At 46.3% G+C, this 19,340-nt stretch overlaps 2 protein-coding genes across 2 annotated transcripts; both read right to left on the bottom strand.

Annotated features, from left to right (window-relative positions):
- Nucleotides 1-395: 395 nt before the first annotated feature.
- Nucleotides 396-6,628, bottom strand: LOC124691670 (protein argonaute 1C-like). The gene is given in 23 exon segments (XM_047224947.1): nt 396-808; nt 919-950; nt 1,023-1,117; nt 1,207-1,280; nt 1,362-1,497; nt 1,585-1,648; nt 1,737-1,799; nt 1,874-2,016; nt 2,124-2,261; nt 2,346-2,467; nt 2,571-2,736; nt 2,897-3,019; nt 3,727-3,798; nt 3,881-3,988; nt 4,093-4,209; nt 4,370-4,485; nt 4,488-4,507; nt 4,613-4,719; nt 5,335-5,444; nt 5,612-5,745; nt 5,837-5,986; nt 6,084-6,292; nt 6,400-6,628. Coding segments are annotated over 23 exon segments (2,622 nt in total). The 5' UTR covers nt 6,508-6,628; the 3' UTR covers nt 396-593.
- A 9,153-nt stretch (nt 6,629-15,781) lies between these two features.
- On the bottom strand, nt 15,782-19,337 carry LOC124686327 (protein ACCUMULATION AND REPLICATION OF CHLOROPLASTS 6, chloroplastic-like). Its single transcript, XM_047220293.1, has 5 exons — nt 19,113-19,337; nt 18,005-18,265; nt 17,026-17,899; nt 16,475-16,605; nt 15,782-16,198 (listed from the first exon to the last, which is right to left on the bottom strand). Exons 1-5 carry the CDS (start codon nt 19,215-19,217, stop codon nt 15,905-15,907), a joined length of 1,665 nt encoding a protein of 554 aa, XP_047076249.1. The 5' UTR covers nt 19,218-19,337; the 3' UTR covers nt 15,782-15,904.
- Nucleotides 19,338-19,340: the final 3 nt, after the last annotated feature.

Raw genomic sequence — 19,340 nt, 5'->3', positions numbered from 1 at the left:
CTACTAGCAGGTTATGTATGCAGTCTCGTCTCCTCGATTGTGCCTTAATACATTCTGCTCCATCGAAGCCTGAGTGTGATTCGATCTTTTTTCCAACTGGGAGTGTGATTCGATTTATACATGCGATGCAGTGTAGCTAAGGAGACGAGAATCTTCGTGCATTTGGTCCTGCTGCCTTCTGTACTTGGACTAGCTTTGAGCATCCTGGTAGCACATGTAGTACTCCAGTTCCTTGACATTTCTTCGTTCAGTACCATCAGGTCCAAATCGTCCCTTGTGCTTCAAATGCCAGCTTACCTCAGCTTGGCTGCTGGACTGCTGGAGTCCAGCGCCCCCTGTCACCCCATCTCTCAGGAAAACAGTTAGTACCGTAAAGTGAGCTTAACTATTTAAGCAAGCTAAACGGGGTAGCATATACTCCAAAACATAGTTTGCAACATAGAGTACACAAGTACATGGTAATTAAGCCAACATAGTACAGCGCACGCGCATTGCAGCGGGCGGATTATTAGTGCTAGTCTCTCCACATAGTTGCAATGACAAGAGGCAACCAACATAAGAACCATTTAAGCTCGATCTTCGCAGTCCTAGCATCAGCAGTAGAACATGACGTTCTTCATACTATCCTTCATAGCTGGAAGAGGCCTAACAGCTGCGCCCGGTGTCCTGGTACTGCGTGATGTCGACGAACCAGACGGCGGTCCACGTCCTCCAGGCCCACTCGTCGCAGAGCCGCTGTCAGAGCTCTCAGGATCCATGTAGAAACGGGCACGGAAAGCGGCCAGATGAGCATAATATGCAGGTGGAACTGCAATGGAGAAAAATATGGCTTCAGTAAGGAAACAAGATATTTAGAACTTTTCACCCTAAATAATACGGCAGAACTTTGAGAATAATCCCCGGAAGAAGGTAACTTACCAATTGACACCGAACGGGTGCACCTTGCATAGCTGTACAAGTTTTTGATAGAAGTTAGAAATGAAATTTCATTAGAGATATTTCACCAAAGAAAAGGGTCTTACGTGTAGCAGAGGTTGTTGGTAAGTGTCTGCAATCCATCAGCGGTGAAGTTGTTTTCATCCCACAAGACGTGATAATGTGCGGGGCGGCTGGTGCCCTAGGAACAGAGGACATTACATAGATTTGTTTGTTGGACTCTAAGATCACAAAAACCAGATTCAGATGTAAGCAAATTCTGGTGTTTACCTTGATGCCAGCATGGCTGCACAAGTAGAAGTCGAACTCAGTCGGATGACAGATCTTCGAATCTACAACGGTACCTTCAGATGTAGAGCATGGGGTAAGCGTCATTGTTGAACATATAGCAGCGATATGTGCTGTGAGTTGTTTATACGATTTACCGGGGATTATGTTCCCGCTCCCGTCCACCGAATTCCGATCGTTGTGATTGTGCGCGAATAATCTAGTGTGGTGGCGCTTCTGAACCACGATGAAAGTCACGTTTGGTTGGTAGTTCGCCTCCAGGGAGGCGCATGCCTGAGTGACACACAATGAGATCAGGATTTAATCGAAACATCACCCGAATACGAACAAAGAAAGAACTGGATAAAGTAGATAATTTACTTTTCGTATCGCCTGGAGTTCGAACAGAAGAACTTGGTAAAACTGTCCCTCGCTAACGCCATCCCTGGTAAAAAAAGGTAAATAAGGTCAGGCTTTAGTGAAAGAAGGCAACAGAAGACCTGCTGGTGTCCTCTTATTGGGTACAAACAAACCTGTAAAATATTATACGCTGGGGCTTCTGACCGGTTGACTTTTTGAAGGATATAAGTAGCTCCCTGCATTTTTGCAAAGTAATGAATTGTTTGAGATGTTCATTGTGGAAGAATTGTTAAATAAATTACCGGTGTACCTAATCATGCCACCATTGACTGTTCCCCTCTGTGGATCTTGCCAGACCTTGTACAGATCCTCTATCAACTCTTGCCGGTGCGCCTGAGCAGAAACTAACCCAGCATACCTTGTGACCTCAGGCCAATCTTGGGAGGCTACAACCTACAAGAAAACAATAGAATGACTGCTTAGCAAACTACCAGAAATCTTTTCACACACAGTCAAGACTGGAGAACAGGTAATCATGTACTATTAATATTTTTACTTACAGCAGCAATTGAGGGACTACTGTCCTCTCCAGGATGAGGATGGGTCACATCAGCACCAAATATAATTGTAGGTCTGTCGGTGACCAGAGGAATCCGCCTCGACAGTGCATCCACCAGTACGGTGTTCCTACCGCCCACCTAACAAAATTAAGCGGTAGCAAGTTAAGGAAGATAGAACAAAATGCAAATTGCATGAAATTGTTTTGTTCATGGCGCACTAACCTTGACGTTTATCTTGAGCGCAAGATTTGCATGAATCTGTTTGTTCATTTTGAACACCTGCTTCGCACAGCAGCATTGTGAAACTATTCCGAGATCTATTTCACACACACGTTTCAGATCACCTAGCATGAGACGAAGAGAGAAGTAAATGTAACAAAGAACATCATCTGCACAACAACAGTGAGAATACACAGTAAACATAGGAAGGTTGCATTTCTCAGATACCATAAAGTGAGCCATTGTTATCAGGTAGGATCCCGATAAGCAAATCAAGCTCCCGGCGCTGGGGTCCAAGAATGTTCATTGCATCATGGTACCTAGCTTTAAGAGCTCGCTCCACTTGATCAGGACGTGCATACAGAGGTGGAAGAACAGGCTCCAGAGCAAAGTCCTATCACGATGATACATGATACTGTTACAGTTGCAGAAGACTAGATGAAGATTGAAGTATAAAGCCTACGATTCATGTTGATGCTTTTATATATGGATCTTGGTGTGATTCTTTCATGCTAATATGCACATTTTGCAGGAAGCGTGTCAAGAATACTTGCCATTCCTGAGTTTTGGCACATCAGAGCAAGTTCATGGCAGAAGCCACGAACAAGACTTTCCTGCACATTACGGGCAAAATTGATACACATCCAGCTTCTGACTTTGCCACCATTTACCATTTTCTGGATAAGAAAAATGAAAAAGGACATTAGAGATCCATGAAGAATAAAGAAATATATACATGTATTTGGTTAATGAAATTTAGATAGCATTGAAAATCAGTCGACTTCCACGACCAAAAAATCAGACGGCAACTGGATGATGTTGGACATAAATATATGGACTTCAAGGGAAAAAAATCAACTGTCATAGAAAGCTGTTTTCTCAATGCTCAATTGTCGTATTGTGCAGCTCAACAGAAAAGACATGCACAGTCTTCCGTTTGGTAAAGTTAAAATGGAGAAAAGTAAGATATAAGTACATCAGAACCAGGAGCAGCTGAGGCCAAACTTTCTATCCGGAATTCTACTTATCATGCAGCTTGCCAATATCACAAAAGATGCAGGGTGCAAAGTGTGTTGTACCTAGGATATACAATACTGTTTCTGCAGAAAGTTGCTAACGCACAACTAGGCTACAGGTTATTTATTTCAACCTGCGGTTAGTCTGATTAGCACAATTATTTCCATCTTTAGTTGGTTTCCCTATTAGTTCCATTTCGGTTATTTCCATATATTAGAAATAAAGCCGCTTTAGAGTTGAGGCAGGCAAATGTCGAAAAAAAGAGTTGAGGCAGGCAATAATTAAGCAAATAAAGATAAAAGGTAGTCTTTGTTCCCAAAGCAAAAGGTGAGTGAACTTCCTGGACAGAAGATGTTTGTGAGGTTACCTTGTTCAGCATATTCCATTGACCAACTCTAGGTAAGCAATCCTTTTCTCTACCAGTCTCGTTGTACTTAAGCTGCATTAAAAGAAGAGCTATATCGAAGTCGTACTTAAGCTGATAACAGCGAGCAAAAGTTACAAAAAATGGTTCCACCTACCCGTGGAGCTGGTAAAATACGCGCCTCCACTGATGCCATACGGTCACTAATGTTAATGCCAAACTCTTTCGCATAAGGATCGTCCTGATAGGCATTATGTTTAACCATCTGTGTTCCAAAGACAGAAAACGAAAATAGAGGGAAGAGTTATACTGAAGTTGCACAAACAATTGTAGAAACACATCAGACATGGAAAAGAAGATATTTCTTGCCTGAATTATATCACGCTCCCGATCACGTGGGCGCTGGCATGTCACATCCAAGAGAGCTCTTATCTGATTCTGATTTAATCGCTTGGAGTATCTCTGTCCTTCCACTATTTTGCAGACCTAAATAAGCTCAACAATAATCAGCAGTTATCCAAGTGAAAATAGTTTCAATATATGATGCATGCATTTAAGCATGGACAGTTTCACACTGAGTTAGGAGTCATGTTGCGGAAATTAATCACAAAAAAGATAGGAGAGATTGGTTTGACACATTGTTTACCTCCATAGGCAAGTAATTTGGACGCTTCTGATTGCCAACCTGAAGGCAAGGAAGGTAAGTGTGTTGGATGGCAAAACCGTATGTCTCTTGAAAGTATTGTACAACTGACTTTACTGTACCCCTTCATCAACAGGAAAACTGCGGCATGAAAAACACGTCAAGCTTGTCAGCGAATATGGAAATAAATCTTAAGGTTTCATTTGGTAAACAGCTTCTAAAAATATGAAAACAATTTTTCCGTACGTTAGCTCTCGTGTTGACTGAGTTGTCAGACCAGATATCCTGTACTTTCTTCGCATATTCCCGCGGTGAGTAACTTCCACCTTTACTCCTCTAAGTGCCTTCTTAATCTATGGTGTGAGTATACAACAGGAGCACACAAATAAAATTGTGGAAGTATAAGTTAGTACTGACATGAAGATCTTACGAAAATCCCATGTCTATCAAGAAAAAACCTTAAAACTCTTTCAAGGTATGAGTTGCACGTGTATGCTTCTATTTCAAAATAACCCATGAAAAAAATGTATTTGCCAACAGATCGGTACAACAGTTCTGATATACAGTTTATCTAACAGTTCGGGTTAGAAAAATAAACCAGTATATTCAGTCATAGTCCCATGTGTTGGATGGAAAAGCTCTCGGTTACATGGGACAAGTAACTTCAGTCAGAGAATATGGTACTATATCTAAGATAAAATTTCCGTACTCCTACCAAGTTCATGACATCGCAGACCCCACCACCACACACACACACAAATCCCCGTTTCCTTATATATTGCATGGAAGGTAGATTACAATCTTATTTTCTTAATGAAAGACTGAAGCAGAGTATGTATACCAAAAAAAACTAGCAATAAATGGACATGGTAGAAGAATCTTAAGTTTTGGAAAAGCAGGCATTGAGCATATTTCAGCTCAAAATCCACATTTTGATCTTAAAAAAAAAGTTAGTTTAGTAAGAATACCTTCACACGGTCAGAGTCTGAGAGGGGTCTCGAATGAATGTTAGAACTCAAAAGTTGCGCGATATAATCAATTACAGGTAATGGCTCAATAAAAGCTGTCGCTGACATATCTGGAAAAGCACAACAAAAAGGAAATTTAGGATAACTAAATACATTCTCTCTCAAATGGAACAGAAAAACCCAAAGCAATAAAACCATGCAGACAATAATCCAACATGACAATTTCAGTGGTGAGATTCTTTCGTGTGTGAGACACTAGAGGAGGGAGAGCCTTTACCAATATTGAGTGACAAGCCCATCTGAGTAGGTCGAATGCTCTGGTAGAACCCACGCCAGCTTTCTAATCCATCACCAAGGCGTTGCCTACTGCCCAGATCTGGTGAAAAGAACGACCTTCCAAATGGCATATATCTGTGGGGAAAAACAATTTGAAAAACAAATTGATCTTCATGTCTTAAACGGCCACTTCTGAATATAACTAGCGCAGGCACGTCGTTGCTACCTTGTGGAGGGCAGCTCTCGCAGCACAATATCAAGGACTTGCAATGCCTCTTGAGGAGCTTCTGCATGCCTCCCAGCTAAAAACATTCCAAGGCGATGAAGGTCGGCTCGTGCAGCGAATTTGATCACGACCGTAAAATTCCTTTGCCGCCTAAATCAAAATAAAGCAGAACATCAAGAACCCTGAACACAAAAAAGAACACTGAATACATACGACCAGGAAACCGTACTGCTGAGGAAAGGCTGACCTCTGTGGACCAGAGCCATCATCGTCATCAAGTAATGTGATCTGAAATTCTTTGGAAGTAAAAGGCAGTGGGCCTGCTGTGTACAAGCTTTTCCTACCATCATATGCCGGCAGCCTCCCACCCAGATAAGATGCCCTGTGCAGATTTACCAGCTCCTTGATCACAGCTCTGTTGACGATTCGTGAGGTAACTTCCGGAGTGATTGAAACCTGTTCAACATCAGAGATCAAGACGCATAATTTTAGCAAGACAGGAAAGACACATGTAGCTCACAAGAGAGTGCTATCTTTAATTATGGGGATAAACATAAACACACATCGTACTGATGGAGATCCTTGTCCGGCAGCTGGGCAATGAAATGGTTGGCCTTCACCAGGCACCTTGTGCCGACGCTACCCTTCCCCGGCCGCAGGGGAAACCGCATCGCCTTGCTCGATGACGGAACAGCCGACACGGTAACCGAGGTGGACTCAGGTCGCACAGCTACCTGTTTGCTGTCCTGTCCAAGCTCGACAGGTGGATCTTCTTGTGCTGCTGGCTCCAAAGGGCCTGTCAGCATCTGCGAAGCTCGTAGCGGAGGCTCACTCGATGCCTCCATTGCTTGGCGCAGCTCGGGAGCTAGACGGCCCAACGGTCCAGCACCATCCCCATGCGCGCCTCTACCATCACTCGGATACTGTTGCGGCGGCCTTCCTCCACGGGCACGTCCCCGGCCTGCGTCCTCTCCGGCGCGACCCCTCGGCTGCTGCGGTGGGGCCGCACCACCTTGCCCCTGGTTACCTTGTTGAGGTGCCTGCGGTGGGAATATGGCGACATGGCCACGGCCACGGCCACCTCTGCCTCCAGGGTGTGGAGCCTGTGAGCCCTCACCGGTACCAGCACCAGGATGCTGCTGTCTTCCCCTCCTTGACCCCATGAGAGGGACTACAAAAGATGAGCAAAGGTCAATCAAGTATCTTCTCTATTTTTGCCCAAAAAATTTATATTGTCTATTTGCTTCCTACACAAGCCAAGTATGTAATAAATTAAGAGAATCAATGGTAATAATATCGGCGAACAATACATGAGCTGTCCACAAGCAGGCCATGAAACGATAAAAGTAATCAATGCAGGAAATTTGTAACCATGGTTGTCAGTATCCCGATAGTATCGTAGTATCTTACAATACTACTGTAGCCAATCAATACGTATAATTTACTAGTATCTTACTCGTATCCCCGATAAGTATCATGATATCTTTAGTATCCCCGATACGTATCATGATATCTTTTTTAAAATATGGACACAATGTTGTGGCAAGCTGAAGAGTAAAAAATTGTTCCGTAGTCTCAAGCCTAACTAAGTATTTAAACAGTACAACGTCAATAAGTTTGGGCGAGATGAGTTTAAAAAGGAGTTTGCATGTGCAAGAAGAAAGCAGTCAACTAGCAATTTGTTTGTACCAAATGTCAAGCATATCCAGTCTTCTGTTTTGTGTGTTCATAATTAGTTATGTTTGAATCATGCAATGGACGAGTCGGCCTATATTTACATTACTTAAATACATCAATACTCTATCGAAGACATCAAATATACTCAAAATTCAAATTAAATGTTAAATTTATTTGAGGTATGTTATTACTAATATAAACATATATTTTAATTGAAATAAAAATCTCATAGTATCGTGATACTACTGCTGACAAGAAAACGATATTGCCTGCCTAGTATTTCGATACTGACAGCCTTGTTTGTAACAATTGACGAGTTCTTGGTGGCAACAACTTGATATGGTACGAGGATCCAAATTACTTTTAAGGGGCCGTAAATAAAGGCTGACGCTGAGTTGTGGGGATTAGGCTGTGTTTTAATTATCTTTGTTAGAATGCGCGTCAAGAAACCAGTCTGTACCCAGGGATGAATTTGGATATATAGCCAGCCTGCTGCGCCAATCACTTCCTTTTTATCCGTTCTTCTACTCGCAATTTCGCAACTCCTACTAAAAATTCAGTTGATATATGTAGAAGAAGGACAGATAAAAATCCAACTCCTAGCAGGCTGACATGTCTAGAAGAAGAACAAACAAATCTAAGAAACAGAGGGAGGGGAAAGGAGATCAGAATCACCAAAAGAAAAGAGACCCCAATCCCTTCCTTTTTAGTGCTCCCTCCGGTCCAAAATACTTGTCTCTTTTTCAGTACTCGCTCCGGTCCAAACCTGTCCAAAAAATGCATGTATCTAAACGTGTTTTATTTCGCAGATTCACTCATTTTTGGACAAGTATTCTGGATCGGAGGGAGTACTGATTTTCCATGCGCTTGCAGTTTCTCAACTCGTACTGGAGTGCTAAAAATAGTAACACTTGTGCCACACTGCTGGCGCGGTTTTCGTTTGCGGAAGAACAGACAAATCTAAGAGCAGGGGTGAGGAGAAAGAAGAGCAGAACCGTCGAATCTCGTTCGACGATGGAGCTCTGCTCTGATGGGCTAGTTCACGAATTCATTCGTTCGTTCATGGAACCAAGAAAGAAACAGAACGAAACAGGGGAGGTGAGCTGGATGGGCGCGTGCGTGCGTGAGAAGAAGGCATCGTGAGAAGAAGGCATGGATTACCTGCGCGGGCGGGCGGGCGGCCGGCGGACCGGCGATCGAATCGACGGCGAGGGAGGGAGGTGCTCTGCTCTGCTCTCGCTCGCTAGGGAGGGAGAGGGAGAGGGAAATGGTAATAATATCGGCGAACAATACATGAGCTGTCCACAAGCAGGCCAAGAAACGATATTTACTCTAAATACAGGTCGCGAAAAAGAAAAGTAATCAATGCAGGAAATTTGTAACCATGGTTGTCAGTATCCCAATAGTATCTTAGTATCTTACGATTTTACGATACTACTGTAGCCAATCGATACATATCATGATGGTATCTTAATTTGCTAGTATCTTATTCGTATCCCCGATACATATCATGATATCTTTAGTATCCCGATATAAAAACGATACCATACGCCTAAATATGGACACAATGTTGTGGCAAGCTGAAGAGTAAAAAATTGTTCTGTAGTCACAAGCCTAACTAAGTATTTAAACAGTACAACGTCAATAAGTTTGGGCGAGATGAGTTTAAAAAGGAGTTTGTATGTGATGCAAGAAAGCAATCAACTAGCAATTTGTTTGTACCAAATGTCAAGCATATCCAGTCTTCTGTTTTGTGTGTTCGTAATTAGTTATGCTTGAATCATGCATTGGATGAGTCGGCCTATATTTACATTACTTAAATACATCATTACTCTATGAAAGACATAAAATATACTCAAAATTCAAATTAAATATTAAATTTATTTGAGGTATGTTATTAATATAAACATATATTTTAATTGAAATAAAAATCTCATAGTATCATGGTACTACTGCTGACAAGAGAACAATATTGCCTAGTATTTCGATACTGATAGGTGACAGCCTTGTTTGTAACAACTTGACGAGTTCTTGTGGCAACAGCTTGATATGGTACGAGGATCCAAATTATTTTACGGGGCCGTTAATAAAGGCTGACGCGGGTTGTGGGGATTAGGCCGTGCTTTAATTATCTTTATTAGAATGAGCGTCAAGAAACCAGTCTGTACCCAGGGATGAATTTGGATGTATAGCCAGCCTGCTGCGCTAATCACTTCCATTTTTATCTGTTCTTCTACTTGTGATTTTTCAACTCCTACTAAAAATTCAGCTGATATTATGCAGAAGAAGGACAGATAAAAATTCAACTCCTACTAAAAATTCAGTTGATATTATGCAGAAGAAGGACAGATAAAAATCCAACTCCTAGCTAGGCTGATATATCTAGAAGAAGAACTAACAAATCTAAGAAACAGAGGGAGGAGAACGAAGATCAGAATCACCAAAAAAGAAGAGTCGCTAATCCCTTCCTTTTCGGTAGCCCCTCCGGTCCAAAACACTTGTCTCCTCTTCAGTACTCACTCCGTTCCAAAAATACTTGTCCAAAAAATGCATGTATCCAGGCGTGTTCTATTTTGTAGATTCGCTCATTTGTGGGAAAGTATTCTGGATCGGAGGGAGCACTGATTTTTCATGCGCTTGCAGTTTCTCAACTCGTTCTACTAAAAATAGTAACACGCGTGCTACACTACTGGCGCGGTTGGTATACGTGGAAGAACAGACGAATCTAGAAGCAGGGGGGAGAAAGAAGAGCAATCTCGATCGACGGTGAAGCTCTGACGGGCTAGTTCACGAATTCATTCGGTCGTTCACGGAACCAAGAAAGAAACAGAAGGAAACAGGGTAGGCAGGATGGATTGAAGGGTGCGTGAGAGGAAGGCATGGGTTACCTGCGACCGAATCGGGAGAAGGAGCTCGCGGCCGGCCGGCCGGCCGGCGATCGAATCGACGACGAGGGAGGTGGTCTGCTCTCGCTCGGTACGGAGGTGAGAGGGAAAGGGGAAAGCGATAGGGAGAACTGAAGTTGCTGGTGGCGAGCGAGCGGCTCCCTCCAAGAAGACGACGACGACAAGGGGAGTGGCACGTGGGGCCCGCAGCGCTCCGTCCTCAGGGCATCTCCAACCGGGCGACCCAAACGGACGCGCTGGGCCGTCCGTTTTGGGCCGTTTGCGTGGCCGCCCGGACACGCGGACAGCGCCCCGCGTCCGCGTGTCCGTTTGGGTCGCACGCGGCGCCCAACGCGGCGACCCAAAGAGACGCCACGTGGTTCGTCTTCGCTGCGCGGCGGCGCGCCATGGCGGAGCCTCGACGGGACGGCCATGGCGGGAGGTGGAACGCGCGGAAAGATCCCGCGCGCACCAAGGTTCCCGCGCGCGCAACGCCATTGGCGCGCGCTCGCGCCTAAGTTTCCCGCCGGACCGCCGGCTATAAAGACGGCGGCGGTCTCACCTGCACCGCATCACCGTTCTCTTCCCTCCACCTTGTCCGGCGCCATGCCGCGCACCCTTCGGTCCACATGGGCCAAGCTCTCCCTCGCCGCCGGGCCGGGTTCCCGCGGACGGACGAGGAGGAGCGCGCGGACTCGCGGTGGGTCGCCGACGACGAGGCGCTCCGCGTCGGCCGCCGAGGCGGCGGCAAAGAAGGCCGGTGACGCGGAGATGGGGGAAGCGGCCGCGGAGGGATGGCACGAGACCGCGGACGGGCCGGTACGCGGCCGTGGAGGAGGGGCGGACGCCGCGGAGGAGCCCGTCGCCGCGGAGGACCTCGCGATGGCGAACATCAACGCCGCCATCGAGGAGCGTCTCGCCGACCTCACGCGCGTGACGAAGGAGCACGAGGGCATCTGGCGGGCCGGCCGCCGCCGCTTAGGCGACCTCCTCGGCCGGAAGAACGAGGCTGCTCGCTATGCGAGCAGCCCGTGACCTCATCCGGATGCCGTCGCCCGAGCGGCGCGCCCGGGAGGATGCTTCGCGTCGGCGGAGCGCGGCCGGCAAGAGCGCATGCGCCGGCGGCAGGACAACCACGAGGCCCGGGCCGCCGGCCGCGTCCGCTTGGAGGCGCGCACCGCCGTGGAACGCGCCGACCTGCGGGAGTTTGAGCTATGCGGGAAGCGGATGGTTCCGCCGCGGAGAGGCGGAGCGCGAGCGCGCCCGGCAGCCGCGCGGCGGAACGGAGGAGGATGATGCCCTCCGTCCAAGCCGCCGAGGCCCGCGAAGCCGCCCGCGCCGCCGCCGACGCCCTCGCCGCCGCCGACGCGCCACCCAGCCCGTAGAAAGCTGGAGTGGAATCCTCACGCGTACAGGCCGCCCGCGTCGAGTGAAATCCACGGCCCCGACGGCGAGCCGGCGAGGAGTCGCCGGCGAGGCCGCCGGCCCCGTACGTATAGGATAGAAGTAGTAGCTAAAAAAAAAATGTAATGAGTTCTCTATTTAATGAAATATATTACTTATGCCTATGACACGCGGGCCGGGGGCGGACAGCGGGCGGACGCGAGCGACCAGCCTTTCGCGTCCGCGGCCACGCAAACCCGGCCAAGATTTGGGCCGGGTTTGCGTCGTTCCGGACGCCGCGGGCATCCGTTTTAGGGATGGGTCCGCGCGCTGGGCCGGGTTTTTGTCCGGCTGGACCCATCCGGACGCGCGGGCGCGGGATGGGTCGCCCGGTTGGAGATGCCCTCACATGCCTCTTTCTTTTGCATTGCAGGATGGGACGTGAGGGTGCTGAGAGTGAGATGGGTCGTACGTGGCGCCTTCTCAGGTCTCGACCCTCACTCCAGCCTGGCAATGCATATCCCTTTCGGTCCTGCTTGTAGAATCCAAGAATTTCTTTGATTCGATCTATTATTTCTGAAAATAATGGCATCTCGCGATCTTGAGATTTGAATGGTTTGATTCTGTCTGTTTGGATTATTTCGCGGACAGATTTTGCGTGTCCCATTCAATCCCGCTGATCATTTGACCCGTTGACCGCATACACAAAAATACTGAATTCAAATGGATTTTAAAAGCGATGCAAAACATTTGATAAAAATTCATTCATTCAAACAGAATTTACATAAAAAGTAATTTAAAAAACACTAAATTCCCAGTTCCGCCGTCTTCTTCGTCTTTAGAGATGAGGTCGATGAACGATGGAGACGTCCATGGCTGTGGTGCGCCCAAGCAAGGACCTCCGACGACATATACTGCGGCGGTTGCAGCACGTACTGTGGCGGAGTGGATGGTGGCGCATGCTACAAAGGAGGCGGCGTGTGGCGACCCGTGTGGCGGTAGTGGTGGCGGTGGTGGCACAGAGGCGAAGTGGTCCGCTACCATGGCAGATAGTTGGACGACCTCGTCCAGGCTGGGACAAGACCACTTGGCCTCCTCCTCTGCCTTGGGAAGCCCCATGGCGGTGGTTGTGGTCGCATCTTCGTCGTACTCGTCGGGGACGAGGGCCTCCAACTTCAAAGTGGCGGGAGGTGCCTCATCCTCCATGTCCTCGTCCTCATCTTCGTCCTCGCTGGTCGCGGTGGCAAGGACATCATCTTCTTTAGCCACTTCAGCGTCTTCATCAACAGTGCTTGGCTTGGCAATGATCATAGGGATGTGCCAGTTTAAGTAGCCCTGACCATCAATGCATGCGCAACGTTCTAGCCCCATCAGCATCAATGTCTACGCAGGCTATGGCTGCTGCTGCTAGTCAGCCTTCTGCCTCCAGGTCGCTTCCATGCAGGCCCGTGACACGCAAGGTAGGACACACGCACTGTATCTGGTGGACTAATGGATGAAGCGTGCGCAACCAGTTCACCAGCCTGCACCGTTTTGAACGGCCCAGAACCATTTGGGTCACCCCTAATGAGATGCTCTAACCTCCCATATATATTTTGGAAATAAAAGCAGAGGCTGTAGTGTTATAAACATGGCCTGGTCTTACTGTAACATTTTGTCTTTGTCAATTGTGTGTTTTTCAAACTTAGGTACACTTACAATGTTTTGGTGGTACTACTACAGCTCTCAGCGATTCCATCCTTTGTCATGAAATCTTGTGATCACAACTAAGATCTTCAGTCGCGTCCCCCAAACTGTCCCCTAAAACGATTTGGGACGCGTCGGACAAAAAAACGTTCCCAGCCGCGTCCCTCAAAGCCATTTTTTGTCCGGCGCGCCCCGATACGGTGTCCGCCGTCCCGAGCCCATCCCCGCCCCACAGGGGACTCTCTGGGCACGCCGGACACAACGAAAAGTGAGGCGGGTTCCCACATGTCGGTGACTATTTCCATAAACCGTTGGCTTGTGCCTTTTTTTCTCGTCGCTCCTTCCCTCCCGCGCCTCCCACCCCCCGCCGCCGCTGGATTTGCCGGCCGTTTCGACGACTGATCTCTTCTGAGAGTCGGCACCATCGTCGCGGCTGGCACTCTCGCCGGTCGTTCCGCCGTTGCCGCTTCGCCCGCGCGTTCGAGAACGCGGCGTCAAATCCGCCCCACCTCCACGCACACAAGGTGCTCGACGCCTTGCCAGGTACGCACGATTGGCCGCTGTTCGTTGCGTCGTCTGCCGCGGCGCAATTTTAACCATTGATTTTGCTTCAGACATGGATAGCGACGACGAGATGATTGCTCAACTGCTGGAGGACGAGCAAGCCTTCGACGACGACCTCCGGGAGCCTGATCATCACGACCCTCCAGGGCGTGCTTAACGCCAAGGCGGAGAAGAGGAAGAGGCCACACCGCGGAGGATTAAGGCCGGAGAGAAAGAAGTCGAAGCCCCGGCAGAGGATGGAGGGGCATACCATGCTGCACAACGACTACTTCGCAGATGACGCAACACATACCGAGAATTTTCGGCGCCGGTATAGGATGAGCATGGGTCTATTCATGAATATCCTCCACGGCGTTCGAGAGTCCCCCCTACTTCAAGCTCAAGCACGACGCTGTAGGCGATGTCGGGTTCTCGTCGATTCAGAAGTGCACCGCCGCCATGAGGATGCTTGCATACGGAGCACCTGCCGATACACAGGACGACTACCTTCGCATGAGTGAGTCTACTGCCATTGAGTGCATGTACAAGTTTTGCCGAGCTGTGGTGGGAAAGATTGGCAAATACTACTTGAGAGGGCCAACTGAGGAAGAGACTGCAAGGATCATGGCACACAAAATGCTGCCAGCTGGAATGCTTGGAAGTATCGATTGCATGCACTGGTCATGGAAGAACTGCCCATTTGCTTGGCAAGGTATATACAAAGAGCGTCATGGATATTGCAGTGTGGTGCTTGAAGTTGTGGCAGATTATGACCTATGTATTTGGAATTCTTTTTTTGGCATGGCCGGATCACACAATAACATCAACGTGTTGCAGTAGTCTCCGGTGTTCAGCAGACTAGTGGAAGGGCATGCTCCACCATGCAACTATGAGATCAATGACCACCAATATACCAAAGGCTATTATCTAGCCGATGGTATATATCCAACATGGGCCACTTTTGTCAAAACAATCTCGAATCCATCAGATCAGAAGAATTCCCACTTTGCTACACGACAGGAGGCTTGCAGGAAGGATGTCGAGCGGGCATTTGGTGTGCTTCAAGCTCAATTTGCAATTGTTCGGTACCCTGCTCTAAGCTTGTCTCATGATCAAATGTGGGAGGTGATGCAGGCTTGTGTGATCATGCACAACATGATCATCGAGGATGACCGCAAGAATCATGCCAGGTCACATGTTGGTCCCTATGAGTGTGAAGGCCCTCTTGCGGAGGTTGATCATGAGTTGCCTGCAGATTTTGTTGATTTCCTCGCCATGCACGCAGAGATCCGTGATAGCAATGTTCACGAGCAACTTCAAGCTGATCTCGTTGAGCATTTGTGGAGGATCAAAGGATTATCAGCAAATGCCGCGGCACATTGATCTAGCCCTATTTATTTACATTTGTTTAGTTGTTTTATTGTTTGTGTATTTTAATTTAAAAACAATCTCCGCAAACATATTTATTTGTATGCTATATTTAATAAATGGTTGTGTTATCAAAAATCCTTGTTTAATGTCTGGGGGGCGGCGGGGACGCGATTGGGGAGCAACGTCCCCCAAATGCGGCGCAAACAAAACACGTGCCCCAAACGCTTAATCCGGCGCCGTTTGGGGGACGCGACTGGAGATGCTCTAAGAACATCAATCACAAAAGAAGGTCAAAGATGTTCTGGTTTAGAAATCTAGCAATTCCTTTCTCTCTTTTATCTCCAAGGATCTAGCCTAACAATAAACGGAATCCAACACAGGAAGAGAAAAAAAAAGCTCATCACTGATAACATCAGACTAACCAAAAATATCAGTCTTCCAAGACTGAAAATAGCCTACACTGCTTATTTACACGCACAAAAAACTTAAAAAGAATTAGGAAGGTTGCTGCACACCGAATGTTCTATGACTTGAGGACCGCGCCTTCGGTTATCTTCCACCCTCCTGATTTGGTGAAGGCCATCTCATACCGGGTGGTGTATTTGGTGTCGTACGAATCGTTGTTCTTTGAGTCGGTTATATCAGTGAGCCGGCCTGCCTCCTCGATTGTTGCCTCCACGCTCGCCCGTCGTCCGTCCAGGGAGATGGTGATGCTGTCGATCGTCACGTCGGACAGCGTGTAGTCCCAGAACCAGCCATGCTGCTCGATCTCTGCGGCTCGGTCCGTCCATACCTTTAGCATGTTGCCAGCAAGAACCTGTTGGAATTGGGGGAATCAGTTCCGGTTACAAGCAGAAGGCTGAGATAAGTTAGCAGTGAAAATAACTCCCGGAAAATTATGCTCTGACTATGGAAATACTGTGACAATGGAAGTGCTAAAACACTAGCCAAACAAGCCGGGTTACTATCACGCAAGTATACTCATGAACAGCAAACAGTGACATAAACGACTATGCAAAGTGTCTCTGGCTACATAAGGGAGCTCATGAGTGCAAGTACAAACCAATAACCCGGTCAAAGTTTTGAACCTTACCTCTTGCAATGACGCAACAGAATGATCCGATCCCAAGGCCTTGGATTTGATACTCTGCCACTTGCGCACAATATCTTCTGCCAACTTTGCATCCATTCTAGGAATATGTATTGACTCTTCGAATGCATCATCTTCAATAGACAAATATGAAGGGTTATATTAGGCACAGAACTTCTCTCAAAAAAAAATATTAGGCACAGAACTAGTACATGTATTATGGTTTCAGAAACAAATTTAGAAATGGATCGAAATTTTGGCACATAATTCTGTCAAAAACATCAACATAAAGCTGCTATCCGAAAATGTAATTCATTAGACATCAAGCATGGCCAGTAAACACATGGTTTTGTTTTATTAGTCGAAACAAAGCTGCTATCCGGAAATGTAATTCATTAGACATCAAGCATGGCCAGTAATAACATGGAAGGTTTTGTTTTATTAATCGAAACAAAGCTGCTATCCAAAAATGTAATTCATTAGACATCAAGCATGGCCAGTAAACACATGGGAGGTTTTGTCTTATTAGTTGAAAGTAAAGAGTGTCTCCTTACCATCAACTGAGTCAACAACATTAGCAACTGCCACGGCCTCGTGCTCGCTCCTGATAGCAGGGAGCACCCTCTTACGAGGCATGTACTTGAGGCCTATTACTGCCAGCAGACCAGACAATGCACCAGCAGAGACAATCTTCAAGGCCGCATTTTTGGAATCATGTATGTCAAATCCCATAACTTTTTTCAGATCAAATTTCTGAAGAGAACCCTCAAGACCATTGTCAGGATTTTCCATGGCTGAAAGATCTAGCTGTTCTATCAATGGAAAAATCTTGCTGAATGCTTGGAGAGCACTTGATTTGACGGTACCAAGAGCAGCTGTAGCTTGAGCTCCGAGTTTTGCTATAGCGGCAGCAGCAGCCAAATGAGAAGCACCGCCACCTTCCATCATTTCTAGGTAGCTTAAAACTTTTGGGTCATCATAGTAGTCTCCAAGTCTGAACTGCATACCTCGAGTATCTCTGCTCCTAGGGAAAACCTCTGAGACAAGCCAAGTCTCCAAAAGCTTACACAACCCTGGAAGAAGATCATTCTCTTGGTCGATGCTAGAGTTGTTCACAATAAACTCTACAATTTTGGGGTCTCTATGTGGTGAGGATTCATTATCAATTGCAAGCCAAATTCTGCAGTTGGTAATATCTCCCACAAGCAATGAGCAGAGTGCCCTTTCCAATGCAAGATCCATCTCGTTATCATAAGCATATTGAGAACCTATATTGAACTTCTGGAGCTGTTCGAAAAGATCATCTGCCATCATGATGAGCTCTGGCCTTTTACTTACAATTGCTTGAGCAACATTTGCGAGTGCCACACTGTAGATTTCGAACCACTCAGGTGGTATGCTATTCGGAGTTTTTGAAAAGAAATCCATCTAAGGTTTGTAATGCAAAATGAATCAATACATTTCTGAAAAAATTGTCACAGCAATATGAACAGGCTACTGCCTTGTGAATTTTTTTTTTATATAAATACGAACCTGCTCAGCCGACGTCATCTGCAAAAAGGCCTCATTCATGTAAGCTTCACGAGAAAATCCTCCTCCAACAGTAGCAATACCTCCTCTACCAACACTCCATAAAATGTTTCTCACACCTCGAAGACCTTCTTGGCGTTTATTCTGATGTTTTTCATCAAGAGGAAGGGCAAGAAGCTCCAAAACACAACGAGGTGTGATCTCCTCCAAAGTTTCATCAATCTGTGACAGCAGATCAGGTGCAAGATTGCTTGCCCCATCCTCCTAAAGGAAGACATATCTGTTACTACTGAATCCAGAACATCTATTTTAGCAACATACAACATATGCATTTCAAGCTGGTCTTCACATATTTAACTTATTCTATCCATTGAAATATCTTCCCAGTGAAAATATAAAATGAAAATATCGTCTTTTATTGAGTCTCCTTTTATACAATTTGATCTTGTAGTGTAGACTTCTTCTACATTTATCATACTCCTTATATAATGAGTAGGATCTGTCCCTGCTCTTCTCTGAACAGGAAAAATGGTGACAAATTAAATAATCACTATACGCTAATTTTCTCATTTATTTACTGTAATAGCAAAGGCATATCTATGAAATTAGTATCAAGGTCAATGAAATTGAAAGGCACCTCTGAATTCAAAAGGGAAATGAGAAATTTAAAGCCTTTTAGGTATTACTATCTTACAATGTTGTGATAACTAATTTTAATGGAATATTGGGGAACGAGAAAAAAAATGTATCATTCATATACGTAATCAGTGTTATTGTCAGCTGGGTGCAAACTTAGGAATAGTAAGACAAAACCGAGAAATCTCAAGATTTGGAAAGCATGGAAGCAAGACTTTTGACAAATCGTAACAAAAGGAAATCACATACAGAAATACTTAAGTATTTATAAGGGGACTTACCGAGCCAAAAAAAAAAACTCAGCACTACCACCAAATAGATAAATATGTATTATATACAGCACTAATAGAACAGAAATTATATTTTCACCTAATTCGACATATGACACTAAGATTAGTAAAAAAAACTGTTTGTGTAAAGCGACATTAGACAAGTTAAATCTGCATTACAATGTCCGATGGTGAAAATAACTAACCTGCAAGAGCTTGAGGGCCCTTTCAAGCACCTCACAGCAGAAAATCACATCTGGAGGGCTTGCCGCCATTGAATCCCTCGACAGGTCCACATAAGCCAGAGCCATAGCTAGCACCACATCCTGCTTGAACCGTTTGGGCGGGCGATCCTCCAGTAACCGCTCTCCGATCGCAAGCACCGCCCGTGCCTCCCCAGCCTCCTGAAGCGCACACAGCACACCCGGAACCTG

This window comes from Lolium rigidum, chromosome 2 (genome assembly GCF_022539505.1).
Source record: "Lolium rigidum isolate FL_2022 chromosome 2, APGP_CSIRO_Lrig_0.1, whole genome shotgun sequence".
Classification (NCBI taxonomy): domain Eukaryota; kingdom Viridiplantae; phylum Streptophyta; class Magnoliopsida; order Poales; family Poaceae; genus Lolium; species Lolium rigidum.
Note: the sequence above shows the minus strand (reverse complement) of the source record. Positions and strands in the feature narration are given on the sequence as shown.